This window comes from Tenrec ecaudatus, chromosome 4, assembly GCF_050624435.1.
Source record: "Tenrec ecaudatus isolate mTenEca1 chromosome 4, mTenEca1.hap1, whole genome shotgun sequence".
Classification (NCBI taxonomy): Eukaryota; Metazoa; Chordata; class Mammalia; order Afrosoricida; family Tenrecidae; genus Tenrec; species Tenrec ecaudatus.
This window is the reverse complement of record NC_134533.1, coordinates 100,182,832-100,197,605: the sequence shown is the minus strand read 5'-3', so window position 1 is coordinate 100,197,605 and position 14,774 is coordinate 100,182,832. Positions and strand designations below refer to the sequence as shown.

Below are 14,774 nucleotides of genomic sequence, written 5' to 3'. Positions count from 1 at the left end.
ACTGTGATCACTGAACTCCATAAGGCACGCACAGATGACTGTGATCACTGAACTCCATAAGGCACACACAGATTACTGTGCTCACTGAACTCCATAAGGCACGCACAGATTACTGTGATCACTGAACTCTATAAGGCACGCACAGATTACTGTGCTCACTGAACTCCATAAGGCACTCACAGATTACTGTGATCACTGAACTCCATAAGGCACGCACAGATTACTGTGCTTACTGAACTCCATAAGGCACGCACAGATGACTGTGATCGCTGAACTCCATAAGGCACGCACAGATGACTGTGCTCACTGAACTCCATAAGGCACGCACAGATTACTGTGATCACTGAACTCCATAAGGCACGCACAGATGACTGTGCTCACTGAACTCCATAAGGCACGCACAGATTACTGTGATCACTGAACTCCTTAAGGCACGCACAGATTACTGTGCTCACTGAACTCCATAAGGCACGCACAGATTACTGTGATCACTGAACTCTATAAGGCACGCACAGATTACTGTGCTCACTGAACTCCATAAGGCACGCACAGATTACTGTGCTCGCTGAACTCCATAAGGCACGCACAGATGACTGTGCTCACTGAACTCCATAAGGCACGCACAGATTACTGTGCTCACTGAACTCTATAAGGCACGCACAGATAACTGTGCTCACTGAACTCCATAAGGCACTCACAGATTACTGTGATCACTGAACTCCATAAGGCACTCACAGATGACTGTGCTCACTGAACTCCATAAGGCACGCACAGATTACTGTGATCGCTGAACTCCATAAGGCACGCACAGATTACTGTGCTCGCTGAACTCCATAAGGCACTCACAGATGACTGTGCTCACTGAACTCCATAAGGCACGCACAGATGACTGTGCTCACTGAACTCCATAAGGCACGCACAGATTACTGTGATCACTGAACTCCATAAGGCACGCACAGATGACTGTGCTCACTGAACTACATAAGGCACTCACAGATGACTGTGCTCACTGAACTCCATAAGCCACGCAAAGATTACTGTGATCACTGAACTCCATAAGGCACGCACAGATGACTGTGCTCACTGAACTCCATAAGGCACGCACAGATGACTGTGCTCACTGAACTCCATAAGGCACACACAGATTACTGTGCTCGCTGAACTCCATAAGGCACGCACAGATTACTGTGATCGCTGAACTCCATAAGGCACGCACAGATTACTGTGCTCGCTGAACTCCATAAGGCACGCACAGATTCTGTGATCGCTGAACTCCATAAGGCACGCACAGATTACTGTGATCACTGAACTCCATAAGGCACGCACAGATTACTGTGCTCACTGAACTCCATAAGGCACGCACAGATTACTGTGATCACTGAACTCCATAAGGCACGCACAGATGACTGTGATCACTGAACTCCATAAGGCACACACAGATTACTGTGCTCACTGAACTCCATAAGGCACGCACAGATTACTGTGATCACTGAACTCTATAAGGCACGCACAGATTACTGTGCTCACTGAACTCCATAAGGCACTCACAGATTACTGTGATCACTGAACTCCATAAGGCACGCACAGATTACTGTGCTCACTGAACTCCATAAGGCACGCACAGATTACTGTGCTCGCTGAACTCCATAAGGCACTCACAGATGACTGTGCTCACTGAACTCCATAAGGCACGCACAGATGACTGTGCTCACTGAACTCCATAAGGCACGCACAGATTTCTGTGATCACTGAACTCCATAAGGCACGCACAGATGACTGTGCTCACTGAACTACATAAGGCACTCACAGATGACTGTGCTCACTGAACTCCATAAGGCACGCAAAGATTACTGTGATCACTGAACTCCATAAGGCACGCACAGATGACTGTGCTCACTGAACTCCATAAGGCACGCACAGATGACTGTGCTCACTGAACTCCATAAGGCACACACAGATTACTGTGCTCGCTGAACTCCATAAGGCACGCACAGATTACTGTGATCGCTGAACTCCATAAGGCACGCACAGATTACTGTGCTCGCTGAACTCCATAAGGCACGCACAGATTCTGTGATCGCTGAACTCCATAAGGCACGCACAGATTACTGTGATCACTGAACTCCATAAGGCACGCACAGATTACTGTGCTCACTGAACTCCATAAGGCACGCACAGATTACTGTGATCACTGAACTCCATAAGGCACGCACAGATGACTGTGATCACTGAACTCCATAAGGCACACACAGATTACTGTGCTCACTGAACTCCATAAGGCACGCACAGATTACTGTGATCACTGAACTCTATAAGGCACGCACAGATTACTGTGCTCACTGAACTCCATAAGGCACTCACAGATTACTGTGATCACTGAACTCCTTAAGGCACGCACAGATGACTGTGCTCACTGAACTCCATAAGGCACGCACAGATTACTGTGATCACTGAACTCTATAAGGCACGCACAGATTACTGTGCTCACTGAACTCCATAAGGCACGCACAGATTACTGTGCTCGCTGAACTCCATAAGGCACGCACAGATGACTGTGCTCACTGAACTCCATAAGGCACGCACAGATTACTGTGCTCACTGAACTCTATAAGGCACGCACAGATAACTGTGCTCACTGAACTCCATAAGGCACTCACAGATTACTGTGATCACTGAACTCCATAAGGCACTCACAGATGACTGTGCTCACTGAACTCCATAAGGCACGCACAGATTACTGTGATCACTGAACTCCATAAGGCACGCACAGATTACTGTGCTCGCTGAACTCCATAAGGCACTCACAGATGACTGTGCTCACTGAACTCCATAAGGCACGCACAGATGACTGTGCTCACTGAACTCCATAAGGCACGCACAGATTACTGTGATCACTGAACTCCATAAGGCACGCACAGATGACTGTGCTCACTGAACTACATAAGGCACTCACAGATGACTGTGCTCACTGAACTCCATAAGGCACGCAAAGATTACTGTGATCACTGAACTCCATAAGGCACGCACAGATGACTGTGCTCACTGAACTCCATAAGGCACGCACAGATGACTGTGCTCACTGAACTCCATAAGGCACACACAGATTACTGTGCTCGCTGAACTCCATAAGGCACGCACAGATTACTGTGATCGCTGAACTCCATAAGGCACGCACAGATTACTGTGCTCGCTGAACTCCATAAGGCACGCACAGATTCTGTGATCGCTGAACTCCATAAGGCACGCACAGATTACTGTGATCACTGAACTCCATAAGGCACGCACAGATTACTGTGCTCACTGAACTCCATAAGGCACGCACAGATTACTGTGATCACTGAACTCCATAAGGCACGCACAGATGACTGTGATCACTGAACTCCATAAGGCACACACAGATTACTGTGCTCACTGAACTCCATAAGGCACGCACAGATTACTGTGATCACTGAACTCTATAAGGCACGCACAGATTACTGTGCTCACTGAACTCCATAAGGCACTCACAGATTACTGTGATCACTGAACTCCATAAGGCACGCACAGATTACTGTGCTCACTGAACTCCATAAGGCACGCACAGATTACTGTGCTCACTGAACTCCATAAGGCACGCACAGATTACTGTGCTCGCTGAACTCCATAAGGCACTCACAGATGACTGTGCTCACTGAACTCCATAAGGCACGCACAGATGACTGTGCTCACTGAACTCCATAAGGCACGCACAGATTACTGTGATCACTGAACTCCATAAGGCACGCACAGATGACTGTGCTCACTGAACTACATAAGGCACTCACAGATGACTGTGCTCACTGAACTCCATAAGGCACGCAAAGATTACTGTGATCACTGAACTCCATAAGGCACGCACAGATGACTGTGCTCACTGAACTCCATAAGGCACGCACAGATGACTGTGCTCACTGAACTCCATAAGGCACACACAGATTACTGTGCTCGCTGAACTCCATAAGGCACGCACAGATTACTGTGATCGCTGAACTCCATAAGGCACGCACAGATTACTGTGCTCGCTGAACTCCATAAGGCACGCACAGATTCTGTGATCGCTGAACTCCATAAGGCACGCACAGATTACTGTGATCACTGAACTCCATAAGGCACGCACAGATTACTGTGATCACTGAACTCCATAAGGCACGCACAGATTACTGTGATCACTGAACTCCATAAGGCACGCACAGATGACTGTGATCACTGAACTCCATAAGGCACACACAGATGACTGTGCTCACTGAACTCCATAAGGCACACACAGATTACTGTGCTCGCTGAACTCCATAAGGCACGCACAGATTACTGTGATCGCTGAACTCCATAAGGCACGCACAGATTACTGTGCTCGCTGAACTCCATAAGGCACGCACAGATTCTGTGATCGCTGAACTCCATAAGGCACGCACAGATTACTGTGATCACTGAACTCCATAAGGCACGCACAGATTACTGTGATCACTGAACTCCATAAGGCACGCACAGATGACTGTGATCACTGAACTCCATAAGGCACACACAGATTACTGTGCTCACTGAACTCCATAAGGCACGCACAGATTACTGTGATCACTGAACTCTATAAGGCACGCACAGATTACTGTGCTCACTGAACTCCATAAGGCACTCACAGATTACTGTGATCACTGAACTCCATAAGGCACGCACAGATTACTGTGCTTACTGAACTCCATAAGGCACGCACAGATGACTGTGATCACTGAACTCCATAAGGCACGCACAGATGACTGTGCTCACTGAACTCCATAAGGCACGCACAGATTACTGTGATCACTGAACTCCATAAGGCACGCGCAGATGACTGTGCTCACTGAACTCCATAAGGCACGCACAGATTACTGTGATCACTGAACTACATAAGGCACGCACAGATTACTGTGCTCACTGAACTCCATAAGGCACGCACAGATTACTGTGATCACTGAACTCTATAAGGCACGCACAGATTACTGTGCTCACTGAACTCCATAAGGCACGCACAGATTACTGTGCTCGCTGAACTCCATAAGGCACGCACAGATTACTGTGCTCACTGAACTCCATAAGGCACGCACAGATGACTGTGCTCACTGAACTCCATAAGGCACGCACAGATTACTGTGATCGCTGAACTCCATAAGGCACGCACAGATTACCGTGCTCGCTGAACTCCATAAGGCACTCACAGATTACTGTGCTCACTGAACTCCATAAGGCACGCACAGATTCTGTGATCGCTGAACTCCATAAGGCACGCACAGATTACTGTGCTCACTGAATTCTATAAGGCACGCACAGATTACTGTGCTCACTGAACTCCATAAGGCACGCACAGATTACTGTGCTCACTGAACTCCATAAGGCACGCACAGATTACTGTGATCACTGAACTCCATAAGGCACGCACAGATGACTGTGCTCACTGAACTCCATAAGGCACGCACAGATGACTGTGCTCACTGAACTCCATAAGGCACGCACAGATTACTGTGATCGCTGAACTCCATAAGGCACGCACAGATGACTGTGCTCACTGAACTCCATAAGGCACGCACAGATGACTGTGCTCACTGAACTCCATAAGGCACGCACAGATGACTGTGCTCACTGAACTCCATAAGGCACGCACAGATTACTGTGCTCACTGAACTCCATAAGGCACGCACAGATTACTGTGCTCACTGAACTCCATAAGGCACGCACAGATTACTGTGCTCGCTGAACTCCATAAGGCACGCACAGATTACTGTGCTTACTGATCTCCATAAGGCACGCACAGATTACTGTGCTCGCTGAACTCCATAAGGCACGCACAGATTACTGTGCTCACTGAACTCCATAAGGCACGCACAGATTACTGTGCTCGCTGAACTCCATAAGGCACGCACAGATTACTGTGCTCGCTGAACTCCATAAGGCACGCACAGATTACTGTGATCACTGAACTCCATAAGGCACGCACAGATTACTGTGATCACTGAACTCTATAAGGCACGCACAGATTACTGTGCTCGCTGAACTCCATAAGGCACACACAGATTACTGTGCTTACTGAACTCCATAAGGCACGCACAGATTACTGTGCTCACTGAACTCCATAAGGCACGCACAGATTACTGTGCTCACTGAACTCCATAAGGCACGCACAGATTACTGTGATCACTGAACTCCATAAGGCACGCACAGATTACTGTGCTCGCTGAACTCCATAAGGCACGCACAGATTACTGTGATCACTGAACTCCATAAGGCACGCACAGATGACTGTGATCACTGAACTCCATAAGGCACGCACAGATTACTGTGCTCACTGAACTCCATAAGGCACGCACAGATTACTGTGATCACTGAACTCCATAAGGCACGCACAGATGACTGTGCTCGCTGAACTCCATAAGGCACGCACAGATTACTGTGCTTACTGAACTCCATAAGGCACGCACAGATTACTGTGCTCGCTGAACTCCATAAGGCACGCACAGATTACTGTACTCACAGAACCGGGGACCATTCTTACCTCATATGTTATCTTCAAACTTGACTGGAGTAAAATAGGAGTAAAGTTGGGATGAACTTCTGCAGTGAGCCACAGACGAAAGGTATTTTTAGGCTGAAGAGTATTCAGTTCCTTTTTTAAAAATCAATAGAAAAAGTTACTTACACATACACGTGAAAAAAATCATTGTATCACTCTATTAATTATGAACTAATATTTCTTAACAAATATATTTTTGACATGTTGCTAAATGTCTTGCGATACAGCTAATATCCCTTGTGATTTTCATCTTCTCTACAGTATAACCACGCACGTACTGTAATTGATAACAACATGGGAATCTGGATGACTTGGGTGAAATTCAAATTCTGCCACTTATTTTTGGTGTGACCTTGGATTCCATGGTTTAAACCAACTCCAAGTAAGGCTAAAGCAATACCTACTTCATACCTGAACTGTAAACCTATTGCCATGAAGTCAGCTCCAACTCATAGTGATTCTGCAGGTCAAGGGCACAACGGCTCCAGCTTTCCTGTACAGAATTGTGGATTGAAGCTACACCCACCTTTTGATTGAAAGTTGAAAGCGTGCTGTTAAGCACTCAGAAGAGTGTTTGATAGTAAGCACTGCATCAGTGTAAGCAATAATTGCTATTCCCTAAACTACTGTCAAGCTTTAGGCCTCCAGGTTCTCCTGCTTCTATTCATGTCGTGAGAAGTCGCATAAAACAATCAGTTCCCTAATGACACTGTATAGATTCCTGCTGCCTATCATTTACATTCAAAGTTCGTAATATAAAAGCATCCCTCCATCCCTTACATTCTGTATGCTTCATTCTCTGATTCTATGCCTCTGTATGATTACTACAGAGTTGTGAGTGTGTATCACTACTTAGGAGCCCCAGGATCACTGTGGGACACACTTGGCCTGTTATAAGCTTGGAGGTTCAAACCCACCCTCTTTAGGAAAAAGATAAAGCCATTGCTCCAGGAAAGAATTAATAGTTTAAAAAACCTTGTGTAGGGTCATTAACTCATTTTTCAAAGATTTATTGAATGTCAATTTAGTAGTAACACACATATTTTCAACAACTCACAATTTGGCTAGAGACTCCTTCAATCCACTCTATTTGCATCAGTTGTATTCTATATTCTTACCTTTTTCATTATATATTTTTCCTATCAGAATAATAACATTAATTACTTACTAACTTCCTTGGTAATGATCTCACTCCCTCTGTCCCAGGACAAAAAGATACACAGGATATGCTATTGCCTTGCCGTTCCCAGCCCTCTAATGCTAGTTTCACACACAACTTTGCTTGAAAGCTTTCCCAGGGCAATCAAACGTCTACATGTTCCTGAATTTCAGAGGCATATATATATACATTCCTGTTTTATAAATTCCTATCCAAGGACTCATCTTGTTTTGCATAAGGCGAAAAAGAGTATTTAACAGAGTTAAAACGATTTCTCATCAAGTACTAATTTTTAAGAGTATAATACATAAATAGTTTAATAATGATGAGACTTAAGAGATTACTGAATTGAATATATTACATATCATGTGTATCATATTTATCTGAATCTACCTTTTCAAGAACTGGCAGCCAAGATACTACAAGATGTAAGTTCTTCAAACAGAGCCAATCTCCATTGCGGGCACATTCTTTTAACATTTGAATTGCTAAGTCAGCTTGCCCCTGACCCATTGCAACCTAAAAAAAAAAAAACCACACCGATTTATTAACACATTCACACGTAACATTATAAGATTCAAATTATCCTGTAATAAAAATTGAACTAGCTCGATTATTGTTTTGGGGAGTTTTTATATTTAATGAAGTATTGGTCTCTGCTACCAATGGGCAAAGCCACCATCCTATTTTTATCCTACTATCTTATCAGCCTTGGATTATAAAGCTACATTGTTAAAATTATATTCCCGCTATAGGTTTGTAAAATATACAAAAACATAATGAAAAGAATTATTGAAGTCTTTTGTTCCAAAATCAACTATATTTTATAACTTTATTCTCATTGACTTTGTAAGATTTATCATCAATACTATCACTTCCTTGACATTTGCTTTTTCTTTTGTTTCCCCAAAATGTACATAGTTGGCTTTCAAACTATTGGTGATTTCCTGGCCTTTTTCTAGAATGACCTAACATGTTGACAATCCTCCTTCTCTACAGCTTCTCTTAGAGATATGGAGTATAAAGAGCCAAAAAAGCAGAATATGAATCCTGATCTCTCAATGAAACACTATTTCAATTTCCCCAATCCTTAACATCAATCTCTTCTCCATGTAGTGGGTTAAACTACTTTTTAAACAGAAAATTTCAATCATTAAAAATACTCAAACAAAAGCTTAATAATCCTAAATACAGTCAGTACATAGGATTTCTATACTGTGAAGGCATGGAGAGGGAGAGTAACAGAGGTGTGCACCTATGTAAATACATTAATCCATAACAATAAAGCTATTGGCCTATGTACATATATTTAAAAGGCAATACACTGAGGTTCCAGATGGGCCTTGGGTCTCGGCTCATACCTTCCTTCAGTACAAGAACACTTTGGCATTCTGTGATGCTCACTCCCCAATTGATTGCTTAAGACAATATGGGTGCCTACGCAGATGTGATGAAGACAGATGATGGTGCCTGGCTACTAACAGTGTCTGGAGTCTTAAAGACTTGAAGTTAAACAAGTGGCCATCCAACAGTGAAGCAAAAAGCCCACATGGAAGAAGCACACCAGTGGATGCAATTGTGAGGTGTCGAGACTGGGAAATGGCATCAGAAGACTCACAACAAACAGTAAACAAACAAAAATGCATTGGTGAGAATGGAGGGGTGTTGCAACAGAGACCAAAAGCCCATCTGTGGACAAAGGAACATCCCCCCACATAGAAGAAGCAGGGAGGGGATGAGTCAATCAGAGTGCAGTAGAGCACTAATGGATCGTGCAATATACCTCTGATCCCTTGAGGCCTCCTCACCCCCGCCCCCTATCATGACCCCAGTGCTGCTTCCCACTCTGGACTAGACGGGAGCATGTACATAGGTAGAGGCAAGAGATAAAACTCATGACACATGGAACCCAGGAACCAAAGGGTAGGAGGAAGAAGGGGAGTGATGGGGCAGAGTGGGGCACAGATCGCAATGAAGGGCACATAACCACACACACACCTCTCCAGGGGGAAGAACAACAGAATCCAGAGGGGAAGGGAGACAGGGAAGGTGTGAGACTTGAAAATAATCAGCAATCTATAATCTATCAAGGGGCCACGAGGGTTTGGGGTGGGGGAACAAAGGGGGAGGGAGCTGATCCCAAGGACTCAATGGAAAGTAATGTCTAGAAAAACGATGTAATATATGTACTAATATGTAGGATACAATTGATGTATGGATTGTAACAAGAATTGTAAGAGCCCCTAATAAAATGATCTTAAAAAAAAGTTAGACTAGGTGATGACTTAATTCTAAGATTCTGTTAGATTTATCAAGAATCTAAAATGTTAATGGCTTGTCTTCAATCAACAATCTAAATGAGGCATCAACTAAGTCCACATGGAAGAAACACACCAGCCTGTATGATCCAAGGATTATAAATAATAAAATCCAATTCCAAAGGAGGAAATGTAAACACCCTGTTTGCATAAGGCTATGGTTGACAGTGGAAGCCTCGATCCATTTATAGGGTCCCCACATGGATTAAGCTTCTGGTGAATCCCCTCCAACCATCATCAAGGGATGTGAACAGTCCTGCTATCAGGCAGAAGGTGCAGTGGAAAGTGGGCTACTGCAGATGCAGTTAGGTTAAAATGTAACAGCTTATCATTTGATCACCCCTTTGACCTGTTTTGAAATTGTTCTGGATTTTAATCTTTTCTGTTTTGTTTTTAATTGAGGTTTTTATCTGTATCACTTTGTTATTGTTGTATTTTTGGGGGGCGTATGAAATCCTAAATAGGTAAATCTTGGAGAAAGTAAGTGGATTAATGGTTTCTGAGGGTAGGCCAGCCAAGGAAGGTTGGGGGCAAATGGGGAGCTAATAGCAATGAGTACAAGAAAGAAAATGTTCTAATATTGGATTGTGGTGATGACTGCACAACTTTAAAAATTATGATTAAAGTATTACATTACATCATATGTGACTTATACACCAATAAAACTTTTTAAAAGTCTAAAGAGGCTATGTGCTAATACTATATCAATCTAAATTCTTCCATCTGTTTTAAAATTAAATTTGTAAAGTACTTATGTGTCAGTCAAGTGGTATCTGTGTGTATATGTATTTTATAATACTTATATTTACATATATTATTTACCCCACTATAAAACCAAACCCACCACCATAGAGTTGATTCTAACTCACAGTAAACTTACAAATAGTTTCTGAAGATATGAGTCTTTTTTTGAATCATTTTATTGGGGGCTCGTACAATTCTTAACACCATCCATACATACATCAATTGTGTAAAGCAAATTTGTACATTTATTGCCATCATCATTCTCAAAGCCTTTGCCTTCTGCTTGAGCCCTTGGTATCAGTTCCTCATTTTTCCCTCCTTCCCCGCCCCCCACTCCACAAACCCTTTAATAATTTATAAATTATTCTGTCATCTTACATTCTCCAACGTCTCCCTTCACCCATTTTTCTGTTGTCCGTGCCCCAGGGAGGAGGTCACATGTAGATCCTTGTAATCGGTTCCCCTTTTCTATCCCACCTTCGCTCCAACCTCCCAGTATCGCCATTCTCACCACTGGTCCTGGAGGGATCATCTGTTCTGGACTCCCTGTGCTTCCGGTTCCTATCTGTACCAGTGTACATGCTCTGGCATGGCCAGATTTGTAAAGTAGAATTGGGATCATGATAGTAGGGGGTGCAGGGGGGGTGTGTTAGAAGCAGTTAGGAATTAGAGGAAAGTTGTACGTTTCATCATTGCTACCCTGCACCCTCACTGGCTCATCTCCCCGTGACCCTTCTGTAAGAGGATGTCCAGTTGCCTAGAAATGGGTCTTGGGTCTCCAATCTGCACTCCCTCTCAATCACAATGATTTGATTTTTTGTTCTTTGATGCCTGATACCCGATCCTTTCGACACCTCATGATCACACAAGCTGGTGTGCTTCTTCCATGTGAACTTTGTTGCTTCTGAGCTAGATGGCCGCTTGTTTACCTTCAAGCCTTTAAGAATCCAGACACTTTATCTTTTGATAGCCGGGCAACATCAGCTTTCTTCACCACATTTACTTATGTACCCATTTGTCTTCTGCTATCATATTGGGAAGGTGAGCACACAATGATATGGTTTTTTTGTTCTTTGATTCCTGATAGCTGATAAGATATGGGTCATTACAGAAGACAGTTTGATCTTTCTTTGATGGAGTGGGTGATGGGTTTGAATCTCTGACCTTGTGTTAGTTGTCCAACAACACCAAAACTGAGACTAAACTCACTGCCACCAAGTCGATTCTGACTCAGAGTGACCCGTTAGAGCAGAGTAAATCTGCCTTTGATTTTCTAAGACTTTAAATCTTTTTTTTAATGATCTAAATCTTTAATGGAAGTAGACACTCTCATTTTTCTCCCACAGAGAGGCTGGTGAGCTTCAACCACATACTTTGTGGTTAGCATGTCTTGGCTCAAAGCTTTTTACTACATACTTCATCAAAACCGTGTCATGAGCACTATTATATATTACTTCACTGTTATAGATTACTTCAAACCACAGTGATTTCTTTTTTCATTGCATGTACAACAGAGTATTTTAGCTGATCTTCCAAGTGCTGATTTGAGTTCTGAATTAGACTTGAAGTGGTTGAGAATAGGAACTACATCTGATTCATTGCCTATTAAAGTATATAACAAATGAGGTAATAAATACTGGGATATTGTTAATTTTTCAATTTAAGGGATTATAGAAATAGAAGTTGAATTGATTCCCACATTTTCTGATATGTTATATAATTCAAATTATTATTTTGTCATTAGTAAATCACATGCAAAAAATGTGAATACATAAATGAAAGAATTAGAGGAAAATACTTTTGATTAATTGAAATATTAACTAAAGCAAGAACTCAAAAATTTCCAAAATGTATATATTATGTAACAACAGACAGAAGTTTTGAAAAACTTTAAGAAGAAAACATTTGCTGTCAGAAAAATATATATATACTATCATTGAAGTCTCATGAAACTGATTACCAAAAATAGTTTTAGTGTTAAAATTTTTACATTTTATATATATATACACATAGGAGGAGGCTTCAAAAATTAGTGGGCAATTAAATGAAAAGATAATGGTATTTTTCTACAAACTTCTTCAAGTCTCATTTTTTCTGAATATATTCAATAGCAATTAAAAATGTTTTATAATAAAATAATGAATAAATCTGCCCAAATGTCAAGATTTTACTCTATTAAACCATTTGTAAGTGTAATACCTTTATACACAAGTTCAGATGTTCTAATTGTACAATGGATTATAAATATACAAAATGATAAAAATTATCTTCCTAAAATATTAGATCATCTAAAAATTCATATTACATTTATATTAGATATGAAAATTAAGAGAATTTAAAACAATTTTTCATTTCCATTTGAGATATAAAAATAAATAATCTTCTCCTATTTCCTAATAATTAGGTAAGCCTAAAACAATCTCTATACCTTTGTAATTAGGTTTAGTAAAAAGTTATGAAAAGCCAGATTAATATCAAAACTTAGTTATCTTCTCCATAAAAGTTAAATAATAGAAAGTACATAAATTATGTTTTATCTTTCTATAAGAAAAGATTCTCCTACCTCAAGACATTTCACTGACAACTGAAAGTTGTCCTAATGGATAAACTAATCTCTTATTGACAATCATCAGGGTCCGAATGGCACTCCATAGAGTAAGGCTGGGCAGTCCTATACACTGGAGCCTGGCAGTCCTGATTCTGTGCTATTTACCACTTTACACGGTTCCTCGTGAGAGTTTTATATTTTCATTTCTGGTTGCTACAAAATTTATTTTTTAGTTACTACTTATTGCTTTGGTGACAATAGATTATTTGTAGGCTTATCAAAAACTGAAAAGTACTTTAATAAAGTAAAATTGTGAAACTGCATGCAAAATAAATTGGAGAAAAGTCAATTAGAACAAAAGTTGCCAACTTTATCTCAGAAAAATAAGATACATTTATTCAAGAAAATATACTTCCTGCACATCAGTAAGGACACATTTCCAATTCCCTCTCTCACGCTGACCCTCTGTTTTCCTTAGAAGGGCACTTTTCGTAATGTTGGATCTCTTCAGATACCAGGATAATCTCCTCATCACGTTCTCCTGAACTGAACTACATGGGTAGAGTAGCATTAAGTTCCAGGGATTAGGATGAGGGCAATGAGAAGCCATTCCTTGCCCCACTCAAGCAAAGATGAATCATATCAAAGTGAAAACAGCGGGGCACTGACCTGATGGTAACACTCTCCACTTCTTTCGGCATTGGCCAGTTCCTGCAGTTCCTGAGAAGGGTCAGCACCCGGGGAAATGATGATCAGGACAGGCTCGATTTCCAGCGTCTCTTTGTATAAACGTTTGAGATTCAGAGGAAGAGGAGACAACTCTTTCAGTTCTAAAGATTATTAAGGAAGTTAAAGATAAAAGACAACATAAATCAGAAAAATTATTCAGTAAAACCAATTTCATTATACATACTCAATAGTACCTAAGTGAATTACAATCCCATACCTAATTAAAATGTTTCCCTCTATAACTATTCACATGCTAGTGTATACCAGGCATTAATCTAAATACTTTATATTTAAAATAATCTAATTATTACGACAACCTTGAGAGATAGATACCCTGATAACCACATTTAGCAGATTAAAAAAAGAGACACAGTCAGTGTTAGGGCTCAATATATAATTTTCTCCTTTCTGGAGACGACTAAACCCAGGTATGTGAGAAGGATTAAATTATACCGCGAGTAAAACCTAGAGAGAAAAGATTATGCACAAATATTGGTTCCTCTACTTTAAAATTCTAAACACAAATTCTTTCATAAGAAAATAATTTTTAGAAGCCTAAACACTGTAACTAACTATAGAATGCCAACTATGCATTAAATTTAATACACATTATGTATGGTCATATCCAACATAGAGGACTAGGTTTCAAACTAAGGAGATTCTGTAAGGTAAGTAAAATGAAGTAAAATAAAAAGACCTTAGGATTTTTCCAAGATAAGG

The 14,774-nt window shown here is 41.5% G+C and overlaps 1 protein-coding gene across 1 annotated transcript in view; it reads right to left on the bottom strand.

The window, feature by feature from the left end:
- The window catches only part of DYNC2H1 (dynein cytoplasmic 2 heavy chain 1), a 349,851-nt gene that overhangs the window by 154,457 nt on the left and 180,620 nt on the right, over nt 1-14,774 (bottom strand). Inside the window, exons 77-79 of the mRNA XM_075546528.1 lie at nt 13,995-14,155; nt 8,109-8,234; nt 6,539-6,649 (exon numbers count right to left, since the gene is read on the bottom strand). Coding sequence (XP_075402643.1) covers nt 6,539-6,649; nt 8,109-8,234; nt 13,995-14,155 — 398 coding nt within the window. The remainder of the gene's footprint in view (nt 1-6,538; nt 6,650-8,108; nt 8,235-13,994; nt 14,156-14,774) is intronic.